Source organism: Coffea eugenioides, unplaced genomic scaffold (assembly GCF_003713205.1).
Source record: "Coffea eugenioides isolate CCC68of unplaced genomic scaffold, Ceug_1.0 ScVebR1_743;HRSCAF=1473, whole genome shotgun sequence".
Lineage (NCBI taxonomy): Eukaryota > Viridiplantae > Streptophyta > Magnoliopsida > Gentianales > Rubiaceae > Coffea > Coffea eugenioides.
This window is the reverse complement of record NW_020864610.1, coordinates 12,455-40,166: the sequence shown is the minus strand read 5'-3', so window position 1 is coordinate 40,166 and position 27,712 is coordinate 12,455. Positions and strand designations below refer to the sequence as shown.

Genomic DNA, 27,712 nt, shown 5'->3' with positions numbered 1-27,712 from the left:
AGATGTCACCGCATTTGGAGATAGTTCACTGGATTCATTCACTTGAACCATTTGATGTTGGGGTCTCAATTCTTGCTCTTCAACTTTCTTTTCAACTACATCTTTAGATTCTTCTTCTCGAGACTCTTGCAGTACCATGTCATTTGTCAGAATAATTGCACTCTCATCTTCCTCATGGTCGATAATAGTCGGTGAGGACAATTCTTCATAAACTGGAGAAATCAATTTGCTCGTTTTAAATGCCCATTCAAGCCTTGCTTCTTTCATCTCTTCACTCATCTTTTGTGTCTCCTGTTGAAGTTGATGTACCTCCTGTTGAATTTGATATGTGTTAGTAGCTATTAATTCAACCATTTCTTCAAGAGACATACCTGACATGGATGACGGTTCTTGAGACTCTACTGCTGAAAATTCATTGGCACCGTTGTATAATTATAATCGAGTTATCCCACCATCCTTGATCATACCCGTTTGGATTAGGGTTATACCACGTTTGAGACCAGGGTGAAAAATCTCCATAATTATTGAATGGGACACTCAGAGTATCTTGATATTCGGGGCACATACCGGTTGAATGATCCCTGGCATAACAAATTTTACAGGTTGCAACAACCATTATTTCTCTAATAGAGTTTAGTGCCTCTGAGTATGCAGACTTAGCGAAAAAACTAGTCTCATCGCCTTTCCCGGAAACAAAATCCAGTATATCACCAAAGTATGAAGTGTTAGAAGCCATAAACTATAAAAAAAAATAAGAGAAAAATAAAATAAAAAAATAAAATAAAAACAAGATGAACTCAAAAAGAAACAAATTAATCTGGCACCAGTCCCCGGCAACGGCGCCAAAAATTGACAGGTTGTCAGCCTGTGCAATAATAAAAACCTGCTTAACTAAAGTTAATTTCTGTAGATAGTGGTAAGTAGGGTCGAATCCACAGGGACTGTGAGTAATTATTTCTTTTCAAGTTCACAGTGACAAGGGGGGTGTTGGCGGAATACGGTCTTTGAGAGTAAGTTGGGAGGGAGTGTAAGCAAGAGGTCTCGGGTTCGAGTCCTCCACCTTACACTTAAAAAAAAAAAAGATGATCCCCTTAAGATTTTAAAGTAGCCACACGACACCTATGTAATTTTATGTAAATTGAAAAATGGACGGAATACATAATCGTTTACAGCATTTGTACCAAAATTGCTTTAAAACGCGTGTGATAAAATTTTAATATTTATATAACCCCCTTATGATTTGTATAAATATCCATTTTACTCCCTGTGATTTTTACATTTATTCATATAATTAATCTCCCTATATTTTTGAACAAAGTGATTATGCCGTCAATTAATTTAGCATTTAAATAAGGGCACTATTAGTATTTCAACTAACGACGTTACATAGGTAATTTTCACTTTATAGAAAATCAGAGGGGGATGAAGTGGATTTTTTGACACGTTGGGGGGCCATTTGGTAATAGATGAAACCACAAGTGTTGCAAGTAATTTACCCTAATTATTAGCAAAGTAAAGACTTAAACCATAAAATCAATTTCTGAAAGGGTATTAAAGTAAATAAATTGCCTTGTTAGATTTTGTCATTCTAATTATTTTTACCACACTCACCCCTTTTTTTACCCCTTGGAAAGCTTACTCACTAACCAATCAGAGTCTAGACTTGCCTTTTTTTACTTAAAAATAAAATCCATGGTTAAGTTTCTAATGAAATCAATAAATTTTAACAAATGAAAAATTTGTATAAACATTTTGAATGTTATTTGCCATAACATTGTGAATGTTAATTTTTCCTTGTTAAGACAAATGAAATGCAATTGTACAATTAGAATGAATAATTATTTAAGAATAAAATATATGACCTGTGCTAATATCTAATTTCGCATGAACATTTACTTATTCTACGTTATATCTTTCTAGTTGAACTTTTATTTCTTTTTGTGAATTTGAATTGAATAATGTGAGGTGTATTATTGAATTTGGAATATTTACATTTTTTGAAGTGTTATTGAGGTTAATAAAGAATGTAAATGATCTATAGTGCTTAATTATCTTAGTTGTCTTCTGACATTCAATTGATAGAAATAGTTGGATTCTTTTATTTGTTCTTTTCTCTTAGTATTTCTTTATACCGATAAAAAGCACATAATTATATATCTGTCACACGATATTCATATCAAGATTCTTCAAATGAATATGGACTCTTTTCTTCTTATATATTTCTCTTTTGTTCGAAGAGCATCTATTTTTTTGATACTAAAATTTTTTATGATCTCAAAATTGTGGCTAATGCAATTGGTCACATAATTTCAAGTAGGAAATTGTTTTGGATAAGAAACTTTGACACATATAAGAATTGAAGATGGAGTACAAGGGTCACTAAATAGTTTTAATAGGGAGTTTTTTCATTTTAATTACCATTATTATTGAGGTTTAATCATTTTAAATGTTTCATATTTTTAATTACTACCAAAATTAAAATGTAATAACTCTAATTAAAAGATAAGGGTGATATGGGTACAACAAAAACTAAGATAAAAAAGTGCTTATAACATATGATGCCAATAGTCATTGAACTTTTAATATTGTAACAGATAATAGATTGGTCCATGGAGTCACTATCCAAAATCTGCTCTCTTATCAGGTAAGTTGATTGAGGTTTTGGATTTTTGGAGCTGCGCATTTTAAAGAAATCCCAAATGAAGAAGAGCAAAAGTTAAAAACAATCCCAAATGCATTGGAGAGCTTCAGAATTTAGAATATCTAGATATGGGTGATCCTATTGCCAGTTGGTTACCAATGGAAAACCCTTTTAACAAGATTATTTAAATCCTGATAATGGATGTTACTTATTAAAGTTCCATCTGAATCAAGAGGGCTCCTTTCCTCGCTTAAGTTACAAACCATAATTGTTTCGACAGCCCATAATTATTTTCTCCTTTATGTTGGGGCAACACAGAAATTGAACTGGATTTTTGGAAGCACGGATTAGTTTTATTTTTTGAATTAAGTTGCTTCAATTTCCTGTTAGTTCTCACTTACAATAATTGTTTCGACGACCCATAATTATTTTCTCCATTATCTTGGAGCAACATAGAAACTGAACTGGATTTTTTGAAGTATGGATTAGTTTATTTTTTTGAATTAAGTTGCTTCAAATTCCTATTAGTTCTCACTTCCAATAATGTTCTTTCTGGTGAAAATGAAAATTTATGCATATGAAATATCATAAGCAACAACACTTGGCACCCGGTATAAGCAATGTCACGCAAAATAATAGAGACTAATCAAGAAAGTATATTCTTTTCTTGGAACTCAATCAAAGAGGATAACAGAAGAGGTGAAGTAAGAATAAAGAGAAGACGAAGAATGAAGCCATCTTTATCTATATTATTATTTCCCATGAGGTAATTAGTACTCATTTGCAGTATTGAAGAAAGTGGTGCTTCAACCTTAAATGATACTCTTTTGCAATACTGAAGAAAGAATATAACATTTCAGGTTGATTCTATCTACCCTACGGAATAAGTTATTGCAGGAAGATGGTAAATCATGAATAATTCTTGGCTAACATTAACTGGAGGTTCTTAATAATAGCACAGTTAAGCCTGATTTACTGTAAGAAGAAAAATTCTTGCTTTTTATGAAGTATATTCTCTCCCTTTAATTCCAAAATATATATTTTTGGTTAGCCTGATTCATTGCAAACTTGTCTTGCAGCAAATGTTGTGAGACGAAATGACAATACTGAAAAGACACAAAAGACAAACAACGTGCTACTGAATCTGTTTCCTTGTACTTTTGTAGTACAATATAGAAAGGAAGACTTGGTTCCAACATTCATCTCAGATTTGCTGATGCACATTCTACAGTCAATAAAACGATTGCTCAGATCAATTCAAGCCCTCCATTTGTTCTCTCTTTTTCTAGTGAATAAAGAGAGGCAGAATTAAACCCCAAAAAGGAATAGCATTCATCCATTGGATGTTTCAGAGCAGACTAGTTCGAATTCCTCTGAGCATGGACAAACTTACAAAACTCTTTAGAAGGGACCAAACAATTAAATTAACTTTGCCCCACTATCAATCTTGTCAAGTCTGACTGGACTATGAAAAGTTTAAAAAAGTTTTCAGAGACCATAACTAGTTTCTCCTTTATTGTGGGGTGACAGTGACACAGAATATTGAACCGGATTAGTTTTATTTCTGGTCAAATGAAGATTTGCACATCAAAGATCATAAGCAACATTACTCTTGACCCAAAAAAAAAAACAGCATTATTCTGGCACAAGTTACCAGCAATGTCATTGATGGGAATAATAGAGACCCACTGAGAATGTGCTTCTTTTATTTGAAAGCCTTTGAAGATGATATAGCTAAGACTTGACGTAAGAATAAAAAGGACAAGAAGAATAAAGCCATGTTTGTTTATCTCTTTTCTTACTCGTAAGGGCTGATTTATTCCTAAAGTGGTGCTTCAGCTCTCACTATGATACTAATTTTCGAAAGTGAAGAAAGAATAAATCATTTCAACTTTCTTTCGACAAATTCCAAACCATGGGGAACAAGGAAGGTAGAAAAAGAGCATTACTTCCGATGGAATCAACCTGATCCCCACCAGGGTCTTCCTTCCTATGTAATAAATCCTTCTCAGGCACCAAAAAATATATGAAGTTAAAACCATTCTTTTACTCAACCATATAAAAAGAAGCTAAAACCCTGCCTCCTTCTTCTTCTTCTTGAAAAAAAAATAACAAAAAACTATAAAATGGCAGAAACTGTTGTCTCTTTTGTTTCAGATCGTCTCGCAACCTTACTCCGACAGGAGGGAAGCCTACTGGGAGGGCTTCGAGAAGAGGTCGAACTCATCAAGGATGAGTTGGGCCATATGAAAGCTTTCCTCAAAGTGGCTGAAGCAAAAGAAGATGATGATTCCAGGTATGGGTGGCAAACCAATCCACTTAACTAAATTTACTCATACACGCCTATGAATAGATGGGTATGGTATCTTAATTTTTTTATATGGATATAAATGAGTTATCCAATAATATCTATTTAATAAATGGATATTATTGGTTAACCCATCAAACCCAATTAACCTATTTAGAATTCTCTTCCCCCACCCATTTTTTTCAGATTTTTCATTTTGTCATGATGTTAACTACTTTTATTTTATTATTATTATTATTTGTTGGTTTATCTTATTATTTTATTTTCTCTTAGTTTGTTAATTTACTCATTTTTCAGCATTACCAATTTATGATAAGTTTTAACCTCTTTTCTTATCTTTCTAAAATGAAATTTTAAATTTATATATGAAAAAAATGTTAGGGGTTCAAAATTTTTGGATTAAGTTTTTATATTAATTTTTATAGTACTTAGTTCAAATTTTTATATTCTTATTATTCAATTACTAAATAATATGTAATTTTGCGACATAAAGTATCAATGAAAAAAATTGGTAATTAGACGTATTGAGTATTATAAGTAAATATTTAAAACTAATAATGGGTACAAAGAGCGGTATAAATTGATAACTTAGTTTGCAAAAAAGAATTTAAATGAGTATAGAAAAAGTTAAAATAAATGGGTTATAAATGGGTAATTGGGTTACCTAATTCATTTTTTAACTTATTCATTTATACCGATCTAATTAAATGGGTATAAATGAATTGACTTAGTTATACCCATTACTCATTTTACCTAATTCAAATCCGTCCAAGTCACCCATTTTGACACATCTAATCCCAGGCTCCAAGAATGGATCAAGCAAGTGCGCGAAACTGCTTATGACATTGAAGATGTTCTCGATGAATTTGTACTTCGCTTTGCTGGCTACCGACATCATGGATTCTGTGGCTCTCTTCAGAGAATTCTCAAAGCCATTAAGAGCTTGCGAGCTCGTCATCAGGTTGCCAGTGAAATTCAAAGCATAAAGTCCAGGATAAAAAATATTTCAGAAGGACGTCAGAGATACCAAGTTGAATTTGGCATCGACGACCGTGTCGCTGGATCGTCAACCATGACCAACTCATGGCGCTATAGCAGGGATGATGCACTTCTAGTGGAGGAAGCAAAATTGGTTGGCATTGACCAGCCCAAACAACATCTGATTTCTAAGCTTCTCGAGGGCCACGATCACCAACTCAAAGTTATTTCAGTGGTTGGTATGGCTGGACTAGGGAAAACAACCCTAGTCAAAAAGGTCCATGAAGATCCAGATGTTAGAAAGAATTTCCCAGTTCGTGCCTGGGTTACCGTCTCTCAAACATGCGACTTTCCAAAGCTCCTGAGAGACTTGATTTGGCAGTTGCACAAGGAATTGAACAAATCAGTCCCACAATTCATCGAGTCTATATCTACCATTGAGTTGAAAGAATTTGTCAAAGATTTTCTTCAACAAGCTGGAAGGTATGCAATTGTGTTTGATGACGTGTGGGACGTGGAATTTTGGAATGCAATCAAATTTGCACTGCCTGAGGGTAACTACGGCAATCGTGCCATACTAACAACACGAAAAGCCGATGTTGCCTCTGCCTCTTGCACAGAATCTCAGGATTATGTCTACAAAATGGAGCCACTATCAATTGAAGATTCATGGACCCTATTTCGTAACAAGATCTTTAAAGGAAATCGTTGCCGCGCCCACCTAATGGATGTTGCAAAAGCCGTATTGGATAAATGTGATGGTTTGCCTTTGGCAATTCTGGCGATCAGTGGGCTCTTGGCTTCAAAGGACGTGAGCAGAATAGATGAATGGGAGATCGTTCAACACAGTCTTGGGGGTGAATTAGAAGGCACCGGTAAGTTAGAGAGAGTTAAAAGGATACTTTCTCTGAGTTACAATGATCTGCCTTCGCATCTCAAACCCTGTCTGCTGTATTTAAGCATTTATCCGGAGGATTATCTAATAGAATGCAGAATGCTGGTTCTATTATGGATTGCTGAAAGATTTATAGAATGGAGAGAAGGAATGCGTATTGAAGATGTAGCCTGGGGCTATCTCGGTGAACTCATCAGTAGAAGCCTAATTCAAGTGACTCAAGTGTTTTATGAAGGATCACCCCTCACGTGTCGAATCCATGACCTATTGAGAGAAGTTATTCTCATCAAGTCAAGGGAACAAAACATGGTGACAATTACTACTGGACAACCAATGACGTGGCCATCTGAGAAGGTACGCCGTCTAGTAGTCCATAGTAGTAGTAACAGTAGCAACATCCAACATCACCAACAAAGACAATTTTATTCCTTTAAACACCTTCGATCATTCATCACAGTTAGTTCCACCAACCCATTACTATCCAAAACTTTCTTATGTGAAGTTTTAAGGAGCAGTAAGTTGCTAAAGGTTTTGGATTTGAAAGGTGAAAAGATAGCGGAAACACCAACTGAGATTTTCAACTTGTTGCATCTCACATATCTGAGCCTATATGGTACAAAAGTGGAAAGAGTCCCAAAAGCCATTGGAAAGCTTCAACATTTGGAATATCTGAATTTGGGGAACACTGGAGTTAGGGAATTGCCCGTGGAAATCCTAAAGTTGCAAAAGCTTCGGCATCTCATAGTAGTCGCAGCAGTTGATCCTTCAGATGATGATTGTGGATATTATGGGTTTAAAGGTCCGTCAAAATTGGGAGGGCTTCTCGCTCTACAAACATTAAACACCATAGATGCAAGTAGTGGGTCTGTAATAGTTAAAGAGATAGGAAAATTGATCCAATTAAGAGACCTATATATTACACAGTTGAGAAGAGAAGATGGAAAGGAGCTCTGCTCCTCCCTTGTCAACCTCACCAGCCTTCGGCAATTAAGTGTTGCTTCAGTTGGAATAGGTGATGATTCTGAGATAATTGATCTAAATCATCATCAACATTTCCTTTCTTCTTCTACTTCTTGTTCGTTTCTTCAATCTCTTCGTGTGCTACTTGTGCATGGCCGCTTAGAAACGATGCCAGCATGGATAACTCATCTTCAAAACTTGGTAAGAATAGATTTGTACTGGAGCGGCTTAAGGCCTGAGGAGGATCCGCTTGAATTCCTCCAACATTTGCCCAATTTGGGTCAAATTACTTTCTGTGGATCTTACCAGGGAGAAAGGTTGTGTTTCAAGGCTGGAGGGTTCCTAAAACTGAAACTGTTGTGGCTATGGAAAATGGAAGGGTTGAGAAGGATGACAATCGAGGAGGGTGCGTGCCCAAATCTCCAAAGACTAATTCTGAGACAGCTTCCATTACTAGAGGACTTACCTTGGGGTATTCAGCACTTAAGCCATCTTCAAGAGCTGGGTTTGTATGAGATGAGTTCTCGACTGATGGAAAAGGTCGAGAATCAGGAGGAAGAAAGTGAAGATTACAGAAGAATAGCACACATTCCTGAAATTGTCATTGGTTTCTATGCCGATGATGGGAAATGGAGAATCCGCCGGCTATGGGGGAAGAAGAAGAAGAAAACAATCCTTGCCTAGCACTAGCAGCATCCCGTGGCTTTCCTTTCTCTGTTTGCTTTGCCTTCTTGTGCCCTTCCTGTTATTGACTACACTGCTCTCTCTTGTTCTGTTTTTCTGAGAAGTTTCTGATGTTTTCTATCTTCTCCACTACGTGTAGTATGGTGCATCGCATCATCATCTTGTTCATATGCTGCATTTTGTTATTGTATTTTTTTGACTATTTTTCTTTAATTTTAACTTCAGCAAATGAAGCATTCTTACCTACCTCCCCAAATAAGCACTTGTGAGATCATGAGCTCTATGATAAAGACGTAGTGAGTACAGGAATCAATTTGCCCGTAAGTCTACATAAAGATTGCAATGGCATATAGCATTGTGCGAAATTTGAGAATGACAACCTTCTTTTCACTCTTCAATTTGCCAATTTTTAGGAGCACAAAAATGGGATTTGAGAAGCTTCTCAACTTCTTGATGCGTATGTAAGAGAAAAAAAATACTAAACAAATAAAAGGGTGACTCACCAAAGAGTTGGAGGCCAAAATGCAAATCCATCCATCGTACTACATGAATAACTTGCCACAGAATCCAAAAATATGAACTCTAGCTTTCTAAAAATGCGTCAGATTTTCCTTAGTTTATTATACAGTGAAATAATATTGAAAATCTAAATACTATATGATATGATCATCTAACATTTAAATATCCTTTTATTTCTGCCCCAAAATATAATACTCCTAGTAACAAAAATTAAATGCCATTGTCATCGTTTTGCCCTCATCAAAAGCTATCCTCTCTTCGTTTCTTCCTCAAATAAAACTGGAACGCCCAGAAAACACCCAGTACCCTTTCTTCTGTAAAAGTCCTCTTTTTGAGCAGCATAACCGATTCACCAATTGGTATTTTTTTCATGGTTTAAGGGAACCAAAAACAATACCAACTCCAAACCCGTGACCCAAAAACCCGAACCTGTTAAAACCCAATCCGCTTCTAAAGTTCCCGGCATGAACGGAGCAGTGGAGGCCCGGCCCACCACCAGTTGATATCACCGTTTTCGAATTTGGTTCCATTGCCGCTTCTACCGATAAGGTCACCCTCGCCAGCTTCTCCCCTGTTTCCGACGAGCTCAAACCTTGCCGATGGGAGATTTTGCCGGCTCAAGGCTCCGACGCCCCTCAATTTCGCGTAGTCTTTTGACTGAAAAATAATTGGCAAAAAAGAAAGGGAGAATTTTCAGCTTAGCTTTTGAGGAAATGGTGAGGAGGAGTAAAATCCCAATCCATTCCTGAGTAGAGTTTCTTCAGTTCATACGGGCTTTTAACTATACTAGAAAAACAAAAAAGCTTGTATCTTTTTTTACCATTCAATTTTGGGATACTTATGATGTATAGTATGGTCGTCTTTATCGTTTTTGTGGTAAAAGACTCACACAATGTATAACGAAGTCAGTGAATAATGTCATGTCAGTCCCGGAAATGTGCAGAGTAATGTGGCTTTTTTGGTTCTGTAATCTAAAGAAAGGCGAGCCACCAGGCCTTTGGCCTTGCGGTCACCACCGGCCTTGGTCGCCTGGAAGATCAAGATTCAACTCTTACCTTTTCTTCAATTTCTCATTATATGTGGTGGAAGGTGAATTATAGTAAATCCCATGAAGTTTTGGTAGAGTTGCACTTTGACTCTCACAGTTTCATGTTTTTTCATCAAATACTCTTGACCCATGGATCTTGACTCATTTTTCATTCCTCTATTTGTTTTCTTTTCTGTTGTTCATCCATTTTATTTCTATCCCTTTTACTTTTTTTACCATGCATTTTCTCTGTATCAAATTTTTTTCTCTATACACATTTTACTTTCTTTTTTTTCATTTATCCACCGCCTAAAGAAAATATTGAAAATGAAATTTTAGCAATACTTTAAAATCATATCTCCTTTAGTTACTTAGGTGTACCAGCCTATGCGTTCGTATTTTGCTTAAATAAGTGAGAGTAACAAAATTGTAAAAATTGAAGATAAAAGCAAAGAAAAATTAAACTAAGTAAATGCATAACCTAAATTGACCAAGATGGGGGAGTTTTGTCAAGAACAAGATGAAGGAATAATAAAAGAAAAAATATAATGAAGTAAGGAAATGATTTTAATATGTTTTAGGGGCTTCTAATACAAGCAAGACCATAAGATGAATAATATAAAATTCAGCTACTAATTCCCTTCAACTTAATGTTTTTACACTAGGATTGATAAGTGAACTGAATGAACTTTCAGTTCATTAGTTAATTGATTCAATTGAACAAGTCAAACTTTCAACTTTTTTAAACTTGTTTTGATCTTAAGAAAACTAAATAATACTGAATTTAAAAATTTTAATGTTAACTAGTACAAGCTCTTTAAAATTGTGCTCTTTTGCTTCTTTTTTCTGATTTTATTTCTAAAATTATTTTGAAAGTATAAATTAGTTAAATAATGTAGTTTCCTCTTTTGATTCACTATACTTTTTGGGAACTGAAATTTCGTAAAGTAATACATTTTATTGTGTAAATTACCAAGACAACCACGTGCTTCATAAAATGACAAACAAAACTTTCGTTTATAATTAGTGATATAATATTTTCAGATTAATCATTACACTAATAGCGTGTATTAATGATTGAGATACATATTACATCATCCAAACTTGAATTTGAATTCCACATTTTGCATACGGTGCGTGTATAAACCCTGTAGTTTATATATATAAATAGTGTAGAAAATATTTATCTATATATTTTCAAATAAATCTTTTATACATTGTTAGTATAAAATGAGTTTATACTAATGGTTCATTATTGTGCGCCAATTCATTAATGAAGGTGCATAGCCTGTTGGGTAACTAAGTTTAGCTTCTTTCATTAATGAAAAATATAAGTTTTTTTTTTCTTTTTTATAAGTGGAAGGTCTTGAAAGATATAAGTGTAGCTTGAACGGTAGTGCATAAAAGCCTTGGAACGACTGATTTGAATAGGAGATTATTTGGGATAATTTTTTGAAAAAAAAAAGCTAGAATTCTTTTGATGTGATGTATGTAAGATAAAAAAAAATGATTCAAAATGTGTTTATGATATAAGCAAATAAATTTATAAAATATTAAATTACATAGAAATTAATTAAATAGAATTTAATACAAATAAAAAAATCAACAGTTTAATAAAATTAGAGCTTATCTCAACTAAAACTATGAAAACTCATGAAAATCAATTTCGAGAAAAACCTATAGGTCTATCCATCCATTGCCTTTGTTTTCATAGTTTTGCTTGCTAAATGTATTTACTTTTCCACTTTTTGCAATCTATTCCAACTTATCTTGCATGGTGATTTGAAGTGAAAATCACTTGTCCCAATTCAAATGTCAAAATTCATACCTTAGTAAAACTAAAATAATTTTCATAAAATAATAAACGTGGTATAACATCTATCTAAAGTTAATTTACACTGACAATGTATATAAGATTTACTCTATATTTTCTAGCATTATATACATTTGGAAGACTAAATTTAAAAATCTTCTCACTTTATATGACTAAACTGAAGTCTTTAATTCAAATTGAGATTTTGTGTTAGGGACCAAATTGATACTTTCAAAGTATTTCAAAGGACCAAATAGAAACTTTTCCAATTTGACTCAATTAAATTGAGATTTTGGAGTTCAAAGGACCAAATGAAATTTACCAATAGCCAAACTGGCTAGTTGACTTTCTTTTATAGCCATATTATATGGGTCCCAAACTTTTATTGCTATATAGGATAGAGCACTGGATTTCTAGTTTGTGAATGCTCTATTTAATACCACATATGAATCTGTGTTTGTTGTTTTTCTAGTTTTTAGTGGTTGAAAATGCCTTTATCATAAAAATGTTAGAAACTACTACACCATTTTGTAGAATTTACCTCAATTTTGAAGTTTCTCTGTAATTTACCTATGTTTGACACTTTGATTAGGATATGATAAAGACCTTTACTGCACTTTTTTCCCTCTCTGTTTTTGGTTGGGTCTAGACATGGGTGGTATTGGCTTGAAAACATGAGAAGGAAGGGGAAAGAAGTAAATTTGTTGTGATAAGATTTAGAGGTGGCAAAATGGGCGGGATTCGCAGGATTTTCTTGGATTTGAGATGGAACCGAGTAATATGAATTTGGGTCCAACCTTACCCATATCTATTTTAGGACTAACTAATTTGGACGGGATCACTTTAGAATGGATTTAGATTGATTCCGTCCAATATCCAAGTTTATTTTTTGTATTTTTTTCTTTAATTCTTTTTTTTTTATATAACTTTAATACTTTTAATTTATTAAATTTCTTTTAGTCTTATTGTGAATTTATATTTTCTTGAATTCTTTTTTCCCTCAAATTTTCTTTTATTTATTTTCTATGTATATATATATTTTTTAATCTTTAATTTCCAATGTTGCTAAATTTAGTTGAGGAACAAATAAGTCCTATAAAAACTTAAAAGGACTTGTGTTAATGAGGATAAATAAATGGTGTTTAGAACTTTGAACCATCATTAAACTACCAAGGTTGGACAAAGTATTTTCTGATAGGATTACAAATTAATGACTTCCATATTACTCCTAATATTCATTTTGATCAGTATTCTACTAAAAAAAGAGCTCAAAACCATTGAGTTTCCGTTCTTTTGATATTTTTCAAAAAGCACTCTAAATTGAGATTGGCGATAGAATTTTTACGAAAAAGGAAAAAATAAAAAAAAAACTGATTTCTAAGGGACGAAAGAGTTAAGAAAACTAGATAGGGGTTTTAAGTATAATTACAAGGAAAAACTGAAGGATCTAATTGGAAGAATAAAAGTGGTTCACTTGGGTCATATAACAATTGATTGGGTAAATTTTTGGTGAGATACTTAGGCCCCAATGGGTACCCAAGAATTTCCCAAACTTTCCCATCAATTAATGGGTATAAATGGGATTAGTCCCATTTTAACCCAATATTAAAATTAGAATACCATCCCGTCCAAAACCCCTTTGGGTATGGATAGTCCATTGGAGCTTGAGACATATTACTACCTCTAGATAGATTGGTTATTGCGTTGCTGGATGATAGTTGCACATTTTCTTCTATTTCCTGCGATTAGCTGTAGAATTATTATGGAAAATTATAAATTAGTGGAAAGGGCGCCCTTGGAGCCCTAATCAATAAAGGGTTCAGTTTTTTAGGCCAGTATGTGTACATGAAAATGCGTTTTCACACATGAAGGCCTTCTATAGATGTGCTTTGTGTTTGTGTCTGTAATTGCATTGGCAGTCTCCCGTCAGAAGGGGTTTTTGAACCAATATCACATATAATGTTGTTTGCCGCGATTAACTAAGGTGTTTGGGCTTGGGTTGGGTGGTGGGATTTGAAATTGAAATGTTTTGAGTATTTGAGGGTGGGGTCAGAGGTTTCTTTCCGTAACGTTTTAGAATAGCTTTGGGCTTAGTTGGAAGATTTCTCCACGGCCTATATTCCGGTGGAGCGGTTGGAACAGGAATGGTGTGAAGTAGTTTGGGGCAATGAACAAGGTCATGATGACCCAACCTTTCACAGTTTAGGTTGGAAGTAGCTGTCTAGCAGGATGGAATGGGGCAAAGTTGAGTGTAAATCAAGTTCTATTCTATGCAGCGTCCGGCAAAACAACCCCTCTCTGTGTTGGTTGTCTTGCATCAATCTTTAACAAATTCAAGCAGGAGACCCGGGGTTCGGCCTCCAAAACGTTGAAGTATGGACTCTCTTTCTCATCGTCTCTCCGTTGATGACATCAACCTCTTTCCAAAACTGGTCTAACTTCTCTTAAAACCATCAAATTTGTGTTGGATTCTTTCTGTAACGTCTCCAATCTGAAGAATTGGACCATGTCTTCCGGACTTGCCCTCTAGCCCAAACTTTTTGGATAAAGCTGAAACCACCCTGGAATCTTCAACACCAGGATCTAGAATTCAAAGTGTGGCTCAAAAGTTGCTGCACATCTTCTATCCCCTCACCTTATCACTGCATTTCTCGGGGAATCGTTCTTTCTTTTGCATGCTGGACCATTTGGACCTTTCAAAATGAGGAAGTGCATGTGTTCGTGTTCGTGTTTTGTGTATGTAACTATGTCTATGTCAATAAGGATGAGCTTATATGAATTGTTGTACCATGTAGAGCATATATCAAGTCATGTTGAGATCATGAGCTCAACACTTTCAGCTAATAAGTAGAGGAATCAATTTGCCTACTATCTATATATTGATTGCAATGCATATAGCATAGTGCCAAATTTGAGAATGACAATCTTCATTTCACTCTTCAATTTTAGATAACAAAAGGTATGATCCCAATTTTTGATTTATTTCTAAAAGTTTCTCTAGATTTGCCAATTTTCTAGGAGCACAAAATGGGATTTAAGAAGCTCATCAACTTCTTGCTCTGTGTCTAAGAAAAAAACTAAACAAATAAATCCGTCATACATGAATAACTAGCCACAGAATCACAGCGTTTATCCCTCAATCGAAAAACATGTAGCTTCCTAAAATTGCATCAGATTTTCCTTGGTTTCTTATATAGTGAAATAATATTGACAAACTAAATATTGTGATGGTCTTAGAGTTAAATATCATTTTATTTCTGTCCCAAAGTATAATACGTAGTCACAAAATTAAATGGCATTCTTGTCATTTTGTCCTCGTCAAAAGCTATCCTCTTTCTTGATTACTTCCTCAAAACCCGGAAGAGCTTGCTGTTGGAGAAAGCTTTAGATACACACATATATATTGGTTTGGATCACGCAGTCACTAGTTAAAAAACTTCTTATCTGTTCTTTTATCAGGCTAGTTAGGTAAGTTGAATAGTGTTATGATTTTGGTGGTGTGAATTTATAGAAATTCCAAATAGATTTTCAACTTGCTCTCTCTAGAAAAGACTATAAAATTACTGGTTTGGATTGTTGAGTTTTCCTTATATACACAAAAGATTTTTATCAAGATCTGCAAGTTAGTACAAATCTTTAAGTGGCAAGCAAGAAACTATAGCTGAAATAGGGCATGCTCTTAGTGAAAACACTATATACAAACATATATACATACTAGTAATAGTTCACGTACTTTGCACGTGATTATATTAACCCAAATATAACATCGCTTTTTTATAAATTTTTTTGTGAAATTTGATCGTGTACTTGATAATGTGATATTTTATAATTTTAATTTCTTTAACCAGTTATTGTTACAAAAAGTATCTAAATAGGAACTCCTTGATCTATTGATTTTTGAATTTATTTTGAAATTTTTTAAATTTATTTTGAGCTTTTTGTATATTATGGATTTAGCTTTGATAAACAATTCTGAATACGGTTGTGTTTCACTAAAGTTGTTGTATACTCATAATATTTTTACCATTAAATCATAATATTATTTTTTCAATGTCATACAAAAGATTACGAATTGCAATGATTCCCTCCCCTCCCCAATCCCCCCGGTTGCCTAAGCATACCCTACTCCTGCCCTGCCCCCTATCCCCTGCTTTCTCCGCTCCACCCCTGCCACATCCCGCTTTCCCTGCAGGTGCCTGCGAGGGAAAAAAGTTTATATATAATTAGTAAAACAAATGTAACTACTATTTGGCATAAATGTATAATTAGTAATTTAGTAAAATGTATTAGTACAACTAATCAATAATTTATATTAGTATAAATATATAATTATTAGTATAGCTAAGAATATTAATTATATTACATATGCATAATTTGATATTTACAACTACTAATATTATATATATATATATGTATATATGTTTTAAGGCAGGGAACGGGTCAGGGGATGGGGGATGAAAATTACCCCTTGTCCCATGAGTTTCCTAGTACCCGCCCCAATTGCCATCCCTACAAAAGATGTTGTTAAATAGAAAATAGATGTATACACGCCAAGTGTGAGTTTAGAAAATAGAATTCATAATTATTAGGGTAAATACCTTATTACTCCTTGTGATTTTACAAAATGCCAGATGATCCCCCTAAGATTTTAAAATAGTCACACAACCCCTATGTAATTTTATGTAAATTGAAATTTGGACGGAATACATAATCATTTACAGCATTTGTACCAAAATTGCTTTAAAACGCGTGTGATAAAATTTTAATATTTATATAACCCCCTTATAATTTGTATAAATATCCACTTTACTCCCTGTGATTTTTACATTTATTCATATAATCTCCCTATATTTTTGAACAAAATGATTATGCCGTCAATTAATTTAGCATTTAAATAAGGGCACTATTAGTATTTCAACTAACGACGTTACATAGGTATTTTCTGTCAAATTTCCACTTTACATAAAATCAGAGGGGGATGAAGTGGATTTTTTGACACGTTGGGGGGGCCATTTGGTAATAGATGAAACCACAAGGGTTGCAAGTAATTTACCCTAATTATTAGCAAAGTAAAGACTTAAACCATAAAATCAATTTCTGAAAGGGTATTAAAGTAAGTAAATTGCCTTGTTAGATTTTGTCATTCTAATTATTTTTACCACACTCACCCCTTTTTTTACCCCTTGGAAAGTTTGCTCACTAACCAATCAGAGTCTAGACTTGCGTTTTTTTACTTAAAAATAAAATCCATGGTTAAGTTTCTAATGAAATCAATAAATTTTAACAAATGAAAAATTTGTATAAACATTTTGAATGTATTTTTTCCTTGTTAAGACAAATGCAATGCAATTGTACAATTAGGATGAATAATTATTTAAGAATAAAATATATGAACCGTGCTAGTATCTAATTTTGCATGAACATTTACTTATTCTACGTTATATCTTTCTAGTTGAACTTTTATTTCTTTTTGTGAATTTGGATTGAATAATGTGAGGCGTATTATTGAATTTGGAATATTTACATTTTTTAAAGTGTTATTGAGGTTAATCAAGAATGTAAATGATCTATACTGCTTAATTATCTTAGATTGCCTACTTAGTTGTCTATTGACATTCAATTGATAGAAATAGTTGGATTCTTTATTTGTTCTTTTCTCTTAGTATTTCTTCATACCGATAAAAAGCACATAATTATATATCTGTCACATGATATTAATATCAAGATTCTTCAAATGAATATGGACTCTTTTCTTCTTATATATTTCTCTTTTTTTCCAAGAGCATCTATTTTTTTTATATACTAATATTTTTTATGATATCAAAATTGTGGCTAATGCAATTGGTCACATAATTTCAAGTAAGAAATTGCTTTGGATAAGAAGCTTTGACACATATAGGAATTGAAGATGGAGTACAAGGGTCGCTAAATAGTTTTAATAGGGAGTTTTTTCATTTTAATTACCATTATTATTGAGGTTTAATCATTTAAAATGTTTCGTATTTTTAATTACTACCAAAATTAAAATGTAATAACTCTAATTGAAAGATGAGGGTGATATGGGTACAACAAAAACTAAGATAAAAAATTGCTTACAACATATGATGCAAATACTCATCGAACTTTTAATATAGTAACAGATAATAGATTGGTCCATGGAGTCACTATCCAAAATCTGCTCTCTTATCAGGTAAGTTGATTGAGGTTTTGGATTTTTGGAGCTGCGCATTTTAAAGAAATCCCAAATGAAGAAGAACAAAAGTTAAAAACAATCCCAAATGCATTGGAGAGCTTCAGAGTTTAGAATATCTAGATATGGGCGATCCTATTGCCAGTTGGTTACCAATGGAAATCCCTTTTTAACAAGATTATTTAAATCCTGATAATGGATGTTACTTATTAAAGTTCCATCTGAATCAAGAGGGCTTCTTTCCTCGCTTAAGTTACAAACCATAATTGTTTCGACAGCCCATAATTATTTTCTCCTTTATGTTGGGGCAGCACAGAAATTGAACTGGATTTTTTTGAAGTATGGATTAGTTTATTTTTTTGAATTAAGTTGCTTCAAATTCCTATTGGTTCTCACTTACAATAATGTTCTTTCTGGTGAGAATGAAAAATTATGCACATGAAATATCATAAGCAACAACACTTGGCACCCGGTATAAGCAATGTCACGCAAAATAATAGAGAATAATCAAGAAAGTATATTCTTTTCTTGGAACTCAATCAAAGAGGATAACAGAAAAGGCGAAGTAAGAATATTGAGAAGACGAAGAATGAAGCCATCTTTATCTATATTATTATTTCCCATGAGGTAATTAGTACTCATTTGCAGTATTGAAGAAAGTGGTGCTTCAACCTTAAATGATACTCTTTTGCTGTACGGAAGAAAGAATATAACATTTCAGGTTGATTCTATCTACCCTACGGAATAAGTTATTGCAGGAATAATTCTTGGCTAACATGAACTGGAGGGTTCTTAATAATAGCCAGTTAAGCCTGATTTACTGTAAGAAGAAAAAATCTTGCTTTCTATAAAGTGGATTCTCTCCCCTTAATTCCAAAATATATGTATATTTTTTTGGTTAGCCTGATTCATTACAAACTTGTCTTGCAGCAAATGTTGTGAGACGAAATAACAATACTCAAATCTGTTTCCTTACACTTTGGTAGTACAATATAGAAAGGCAGACTTGGCTCCAACATGCATCTCAATTTTGTTGCTCGATGCACAACCTACAGTCAAAAAAAAAAAAAAAAGATTGCTCGGATCAGTTCAATTAGTGGCACATCAAATTAAACAGGTAGTTGTGCTATATATTCTCCTCCAGATTGCAACAGCCCTCCATTTGTTCTCTCTTTTTTTCTAGTGAAAAAGAACATACATACACGAATGAAGAAAGGCAGAATTGAACTCCATAAAGGAACAGCATTCATCGATTGGATGTTCCAGAACAGACAAGGTCGAAGTCCTCTGGAATTCCTCTGAGCATGAAAATGTTAGATCGAATTCCTCTGAGCATGGACAAACTTACAAAACTCTTTAGGAGGGACCAAACAATTAAATTAGCTTTGCGCCATCATCAATCGTCTTTAGTCTGACTGGACTACGAAAAAGTTTCAAAAGGTTTTCGGAGACTATAACTAGTTTCTCCTTTATTGTGGGGCAACACAGAAAATCGAACCGGATTAGTTTTATTTCTGAATTGAGTTGCTTGCAGTTTCTGGTCAAATGAAGATATAGCATATCAAAGATCATAAGCAACATTACTAACAAAAAAAAAAAGCATTACTCTGGCTTCAATGTTTGAGTTGTTAAGAGGTCTTGCTATAAAATGTAAATGCATCATGCAATAAGTTCAGGGCATTATTGTGCAGATTGAAGGATGAAATGAACGAAACACTGGGGCAGGGGAGGGCTCTTATAATACTTCCCACTGCCAGGTTTAGGCTTCAAATTTTGGGCTTGACAATTAGAGGTGGGAAGGGTGAAGGGATGGGTAAAAACAAAAAAAAAAAAAAAAGGGAAGAAGAAGAAGGTGAACTATGGGATGGTTTGTATGAGTGCTGATCTTACTCAATTTAAGTGTGCTAAAACTACTCAATTGAGTCCGTTGCAGGATGCATAAATTGTTGTGAATATACTTAATCTGTGTGGAAACTGTTTATATACTTTTTTTAATTTCTGTTTTTTTTTTCTGTGGATATAATGCCTTGAAGGTACAAGCTAAGTGATAGTATGGATGCACATAATGTGAATGAATGTAACTGGAAGCTAGAAGCACCAATAAATGAAGCAATGACACAAGATGCTGTTAGATATTAGATACTAAGATACAGGTCAACATACTCCCTTAAACAGTTACATGCAATATCATAGAAAGTATTAAGATGAAGCTTTAAAATGCTGTTAGATAGTATTTTGAATGGGGTTATTTTGAAGAATGATTTTGATATGAAACTACATTGAACTGTAACTGGACTCTTTCAGATATACAGAGACCTTGTAAGCTTAGTCTTAGTTGTGAGTGTCAGTTGTAGTGCAAGGAGCCAATAACTAATGCGTCACATGGAGTTAGTGGATGTCTGTATTCAGGAATGATTTTCATATGGAAAATACGTCTTATAGAGTAAGATGATATGCATAACTTTTAGTGACTCTTGTTGAGTTAATTGCCAGTGTTGTGTTGGTGTAAGAGCCATTTGTTATTGAGTCAGACAGAGTGCCAATAAGCATCTTTCACTCGCCAAGTAAATTGGAGAAATTACAAGGTATCTCCAGTAAATACCTTAGGATCACTGGTTTGGATTGTTAAGTTCTTATATACCAAGAAATAGCCTTCAAGATCAGCAAGTTGGTATGAATCTTTAAGTGGCAGTTAAAAACTTTTACTGAAATAGAGCATGCTGCTGGAGAAAACTTTAGACACAAACGCATAAAGGTTTGGATCATGGAGTCACTAGGTAAAAAGCCTCCTTATCTGTTCTCTTGATTAGTGTTATGATTTTGGAGGTGTGAATTTATAGAAATTCCAAATGGATTTTCAACTTGATCTCTCTAGAACAGTTCATAAAATTACTGGTTTGGATCGTTAAGTTTTCCTTATATACCGAGAAAATTTTATCAAGATCAGCGAGCTCGTACAAAACTTTAAGCGGCCCTGAAGAAACTATAACTGAAATAGGGCGTGCTCCTGGCGGTGCGAATTTAACGAAATCCCAAATGAAGGAGAACAAAAAGTTAAAAACAATCCCAAATGCATTGGGTGATACTATTGCCAGGGGTGATACCAATGGAAATCCTTAAATCTGGAAAAAAATCGTCATGTCTGGTTGTTTTAACTAGATTATTTAAATCCTGATAATGGGTGTTACTCATTAAAGTTCCATCAGAATTAAGAGGGCTTCTTTCCTTGCTAAAGTTACAAACCATAATTGTTTCAACAGTCCAGGATTATCTTCTTCTTTATTTTGGGGCAACACAGAAATTGAAGCATGGTTTAGTTTTATTTTTTGAATTAAGTTGCTTCAAATTCCTATCATGTGAAAATGAAAATTTATGCATATGAAATATCATAAGCAACAATACTTGGCACCAGGTATAAGCAATGTCACGCTGATACAGAATAACAGAGATTAATTGAGAAAGTGTATTCTTTCCTTCGAAAGCTATCAAAGAGGATAACAGAAGAGTTGAAGTAAGAATATTCAGGATACGAAGAATGAAGCCATCTTTATTTATCTTATTATTGACACCAAAAGTGGTGCTTCAACCTTAAATGATACTAATTTGCAGAATTGAAGAAAGAATATAACATTTCAAGTTGATTCCATCTACCCTACGGAATAAATTATTGCAAGAAGAAGGTAAATTCTTGGCCAACAGTTACTGGAGGAGTTATTAATTACACAAAGTTAGCCTGATTTTCTGTAAGAAGAAAAATTCTTGATTTGTATGAAGTAGATTCTCTCCCTTTAATTCCAATATATATATTTTTTTGGTTAGCCTGATTCATTGCAAACTTGTCTTGCGGCAAATGTTGTAAGACGAAATAACAATGCTGAAAAGACACAAAAGACAAATAACAATGTTGCTACTGAATTTGTTTCCTCATACTTTTGTAGTACAATATAGAAAGGCATGTTTCCTCAATGAGAATGTGTATTTGAGAGCCTTTGAAGATGATATAGCTAAGACTTAACGTAAGAATATAGAAAGGCATGTTGCTACTGAATTTGTTTGTTCATCTCTTTTCTTACTCGTAAGGCTGATTTATTCCTAAAGTGGCGCTTCAGCTCTCACCTAAAGTGATACTAATTTCCGGAAGTGAAGAAAGAATAAATCATTCCAACTTTCTTTCTACAAATTCCAAACCATGAGGAACAAGGAAGGTAGAAAAAGAGCATTACTTCCAATTGAATCAGCCTGATCGCCGGCCAAGGTCTTCCTTTCTATATAATAAATCCTTCTCAGGCACCCAAAAAATATATGAAGTTAAAACCATTCTTCTGCTCCTCCTACTTAAAAAAATATATATATAACAAAAAACAATACAAATGGCAGAAACTGTTGTCTCTTTTGTTTCAAATCGTCTCGCAACCTTACTCCAAGAGGAGGGAAGCCTATTGGGAGGGCTTCGACAAGAGGTCCAACTCATCAAGGATGAGTTGGGGCATATGAAAGCTTTCCTCAAAGTGGCTGAAGCAAAAGAAGATGATGATCCCAGGTATGGGTGGCAAACCAATCCACCCAACTAAATTTACTCGTACCCGTCTATGAATAGACGGGTATGGGTATCATAAATTTTTTTATATGGGTATAAATGGGTTACCCAATAATACCCATTTATTAAATGGTATTATTGGCAACCCATTAAATCCAATTAACTCGTTTAGAATTCTCTTCCCCCACCCATTTTTTTTTCCAGATTTTTCATTTTGTCATGATGTTAACTACTTTTGTTTCATTGTTATTATTATTTGTTGGTTTATCTTATTATTTTATTTTCTCTTAGTTTGTTAACTTATTCATTTTTTAGGATTACCAATTTATGATAAGTTTTAACTTCTTTTCTTATCTTTCTAAAATGAAAATTTAAATTTATATACGTTAGGGGTTCAAAATTTTTGGATTGCATTTTTATAACACTTAGTATAAATTTTTATATTCTTATTATTCAATTATTAAATAATATGTAATTTTGCGACATAGAGTATCAATGGAAAAAAAATTGGTAATTAGACTTATTAAGTATTATAAGTAAATATTTAAAACTAATGATGGGTACAAAGAGCGGTAAAAATTGATAACTTAGTTTGCAAAAAAGAATTTAAATGAGTTTACAAAAAGTTAAAATAAATGGGTTATAAATGGGTAATTGGATTATCCAATTCATTTTTTGACTTACCCATTTATACCCATCTAATTAAATGGGTATAAACGGATTGACTTACTTATACCCATTACCCATTTTATCCAATCCAAACACGTCCAAGTCACCCATTTTGACACCTCTAATCTCAGGCTCCAAGAATGGATCAAGCAAGTGCGCGAAGTTGCTTATGACATTGAAGATGTTCTCGATGAATTTGTACTTCGCTTTGCTGGCTACCGACATCATGGATTCTGTGGCTCTCTTCAGAGAATTCTCAAAGCCATTAAGAGCTTGCCAGCTCGTCATCAGGTTGCCAGTGAAATTCAAAGCATAAAGTCCAGGATAAAAAATATTTCAGAAGGATGTCGGAGATACCAAGTTGAATTTGGCATCGACCACCGTGTCACTGGATCTTCAACCATGAACGACTCATGGCGCTATAGCAGGGATGATGCACTTCTAGTGGAGGAAGCAAAATTGGTTGGCATTGACCAGCCCAAACAACATCTGATTTCTAAGCTTCTCGAGGCAGACGATCACCAACTCAAGGTTATTTCAGTGGTTGGTATGGCTGGACTAGGGAAAACTACCCTGGTCAAAAAGGTCCATGAAGATCCAGATGTTAGAAAGAATTTCCCAGTTCGTGCCTGGGTAACCGTCTCTCAAACATGCGACTTTCCAAAGCTCCTGAGAGACTTGATTTGGCAGTTGCACAAGGAATTGAACAAATCAGTCCCACAATTCATCGAATCTATATCTACCGCTGAGCTGAAAGAATTTGCCAAAGATTTTCTTCAACAAGCTGGAAGGTATGCAATTGTCTTCGATGACGTGTGGGACGTGGAATTTTGGAATGAAATCAAATTTGCACTGCCTGAGGGTAACTACGGCAATCGTGTCATGCTAACAACACGAAATGCTGATGTAGCCTCTGCCTCTTGCACAGAATCTCAGGATTATGTCCACAGAATGGAGCCACTATCAAATGAAGATTCGTGGACCCTATTTTGCAACAAGATCTTTAAAGGAAATCGTTGCCCCGCCCACCTGATGGATGTTGCAAAAGCTCTATTGGATAAATGTGACGGTTTGCCTTTGGCGATTGTTGCGATTGGTGGGCTCTTAGCTTCGAAGGACGCGAGCAGAATAGATGAATGGGAGAAGATTCAACAGAGTCTTGGGGGTGAATTCACCGGTAAGCTAGAGAGAGTTAAAAGGATACTTTCTCTGAGTTACAATGATCTGCCTTCGCACCTCAAACCCTGTCTGTTGTATTTAACCATTTATCCGGAGGATTATCCAATAAACTGCCAGATGCTGATTCTATTATGGATTGCTGAAAGATTTGTAGAATGGAGAGAAGGAATGAGTATTGAAGATGTAGCCTGGGGTTATCTCAGAGAACTCATCAGCAGAAGCCTAATTCAAGCAACTAATGTGTTTTATGAAGGAACGCCCCACACGTGTCGAATTCATGACCTATTGAGAGAAGTTATTCTCATCAAGTCAAGGGAACAAAACATGGTGACAGTTACTACTGGACAACCAATGACGTGGCCATCTGAGGAGAAGGTACGCCGTCTAGCAATCCATAGTAGTAGTAACAGTAGCAACATCCAATACCACCAAGAAAGACAATTTTATTCCTTTGAACACCTTCGATCATTCATCACAGTTAGTTCCACCAACCCATTACTATCCAAAACCTTCCTATCTGAAGTTTTAAGGAGTAAGTTGCTAAAGGTTTTGGAATTGGGAGGTGAAGAGATAGAGGAAACACCAAATGAGATTTTCAACTTGTTGCATCTCACGTATCTGAGCCTATATGGTACAAAAGTGGCAAGAGTCCCGAGAGCAATTGGAAAGCTTCAACATTTGGAACATCTGAATTTGGGGAACACTGGAGTTAGGGAATTACCCGTGGAAATCCTAAAGCTGCTAAAGCTTCGGCTTCTCAGAGTATGTCAACAAGTTGATCCCTCAGATAGTGATTATGGATATCATGGGTTTAAAGGTCCGTCAAAATTGGGAGGGCTTCTCGCTCTACAAAGGTTAAACACCATAGATGCAAGTAGTGGGTCTGTAATAGTTAAAGAGATAGGAAAATTGACCCAATTAAGAGTGTTATATATTACACAGTTGAGAAGAGAAGATGGAAAGGAGCTCTGCTCCTCCCTTGTCAACCTCACCAGCCTTCAGCAATTAAGGATTGCTTCAGTTGGAAAAGGTTATGATTTTGAGATAATCGATCTAAATCATCATCAACATTCTCTTTCTTCTTCTTCTTCTTGTTCGTTTCTTCAATCTCTTCGTTTGCTAGTAGTGCGTGGCCGCTTAGAAACGATGCCAGTATGGATCACTCATCTTCAAAACTTGGTAAAAATAAATTTGAGCTGGAGTAGGTTAAGGGCAGATGAGGATCCGCTTAAATCCCTCCAACATTTGCCCAATTTGGATGCAATTAATTTCTGTGGATGTTACCAAGGAGAAGGGTTATGTTTCAAGGCTGGAGGGTTCCTAAAGCTGAAATGGTTGTGGTTAAAGAAAATGGAAGGGTTGAGATGGATGGCAGTGGAGTAGGGTGCATGCCCTCATCTCCAAAGACTAATTCTTCATCGACTTCCATCACTAGGGGACTTACCTTCGGGAATTCAGCACTTGAGCCATCTTCAAGAGCTTTATTTGTATGAGATGAGTTCTCAACTGATGGAAAAGGTAGGGAATCAAAAGGAAGACAGTGAAGATTACAGAAGAATAGCACACATTCCTGAAATTGACATTGGTTTCTATGCCGATGATGGGGAATGGATAATCCGCCGGCTGTGGGGGAAGAAGAAGAAAACAATCCTTGCCTAGCACTAGCAGCATCCCGTGGCTTTCCTTTCTCTTCTTCTTCTATTTTTCTGAGAAGTTTCTGATGTTTTCTATCTTCTCCACTGCGTGTAGTATGGTGCATTGCATCGTCATCTTGTTCATAAGCTGCATTTTGTTAATGTATTTTTTTTTAACTGTTTTTCTTTAATTTTTACTTCAGCAAATGAAGCATTCTTATCTACCTCCCCAAATAAGCGCTTGTGAGATCATGAGCTCAATGATAACTAAGCACAGGAATCAATTTGCCCATAAGTCTGCATAAAGATTGCAATGCATATAGCATTGTGCGAAATTTGAGAATGACAATCTTCTTTTCACTCTTCGATTTTGGATAACAAAAGGGTCTGATCCCAATTTTGATTTATTTCTAAAAGTTTCTCTGGATTTGCCAATTTTTTAGGAGCATAAAAATGGGATTTAAGAAGCTCCTCAACTTCTAGCTGCCCATACAAGAAAAAAATACTAAACAAATAAAGGGTGATTTACAGTGGATGCAGCTCACCAAAGAGTTGAAGGCCAAAATGCAAATCCATCCATCATACTACATGGATAACTTGCCACAGAATCATGGTGTTTAATCCTCAATCCAAAAATGTGTAGCTTTCTAGATGCATTTTTCCAAACCAGATAGAGAAAAATAAAAAATGCATCAATTTTCCTTGGTTTATTATACAGGGAAATAAACATTGAAGAATTAAATACTCTATATGATCATCAAATAGTTAAATATCCTTCTATTTCTGTCCCAAAATATGATACTAGTAACAAAAAATTAAATGGCATTCTCGTCATTTTGCCCTCAACGAAAGCTATCCTCTTTCTTGATTTCTTCCTCAAATAAAACTGGAATGCCTAGAGCCCTTTCCCTCTCTGGAAGTTCTAACTAGTTCATTTTGTAAGCAACATAGCTGATTCACCACCGATGGGTATTTTTTCATGGTTCAAGGGAACCAAAAACGATACCGACTCCAAACCCGCGACCCAAAAATCCGAACCCGTTAAAACCCAATCAGCTTCTGAAGTTCCCGGCATGAACGGAGCAGTGGAGGTCCGGCGGCCCGGCCCACCACCAGCTGATATCACCGTTTTCGAATTCTGTTCCGTTGCCGCTTCTGCCGACAAGGTCACCCTCGCCGGCTTCTGCCCTGTTTCGGACGAGCTCGAACCTTGCGGCTGGGAGATTCTACCGGCTCAAGGCTCCGACGCCCCTCAATTTCGCGTAGTCTTTTGACGGAAAAATAATTGGGGAAAAGAAAGGGAGAATTTTCAGCTTAACTTTTGAGGAAATGGTGAGGAGGAGTAAAATCCTAATCCTGAGTAGAGTTTCTTCAGTTCATATGGGTTTTTATCTATATTAAAAAAACAAAAAAGCTTGTATCTTTTTTTCTCTGTCATTTTTTAAGTTTCTCTGTAATTTAGCTCTGTTTGACACTTCGATTAGAATATGATAAAGACCTTTACTGCACTTGTTTTTCCCTTTTTTTGGTTGGGTCCAAATTTGGGTACTATTGGCTTGAAAACATGAGAAGGAAGAGGAAGAAGTAAATTTGTTGTGATAGATTGGTTATTGCGTTGTTGGATGATAGATGAACATTTTCTTCTGTTTCCTGCAATTTGCTGTGGAATTCTTATGGA

The 27,712-nt window shown here is 34.8% G+C and overlaps 3 protein-coding genes across 3 annotated transcripts; all 3 read left to right on the top strand.

Moving 5' to 3' along the window:
* Positions 1 to 4,767: 4,767 nt before the first annotated feature.
* LOC113758815 (disease resistance protein RPM1-like) lies at positions 4,768 to 8,466 on the top strand. Its single transcript, XM_027301536.1, has 2 exons — positions 4,768 to 4,937; positions 5,751 to 8,466. Exons 1-2 carry the CDS (start codon positions 4,768 to 4,770, stop codon positions 8,464 to 8,466), a joined length of 2,886 nt encoding a protein of 961 aa, XP_027157337.1.
* Positions 8,467 to 22,385: 13,919 nt separating this feature from the next.
* On the top strand, positions 22,386 to 26,059 carry LOC113758814 (disease resistance protein RPM1-like). The gene is made up of 3 exons (XM_027301535.1): positions 22,386 to 22,555; positions 23,353 to 25,552; positions 25,919 to 26,059. The coding sequence occupies exons 1-3, from the start codon at positions 22,386 to 22,388 to the stop codon at positions 26,057 to 26,059; spliced, it is 2,511 nt and encodes an 836-aa protein (XP_027157336.1).
* An 872-nt stretch (positions 26,060 to 26,931) lies between these two features.
* Positions 26,932 to 27,635, top strand: LOC113758812. The gene has a single exon (XM_027301533.1). It carries the CDS (start codon positions 27,000 to 27,002, stop codon positions 27,306 to 27,308), a length of 309 nt encoding a protein of 102 aa, XP_027157334.1. The 5' UTR covers positions 26,932 to 26,999; the 3' UTR covers positions 27,309 to 27,635.
* Positions 27,636 to 27,712: the final 77 nt, after the last annotated feature.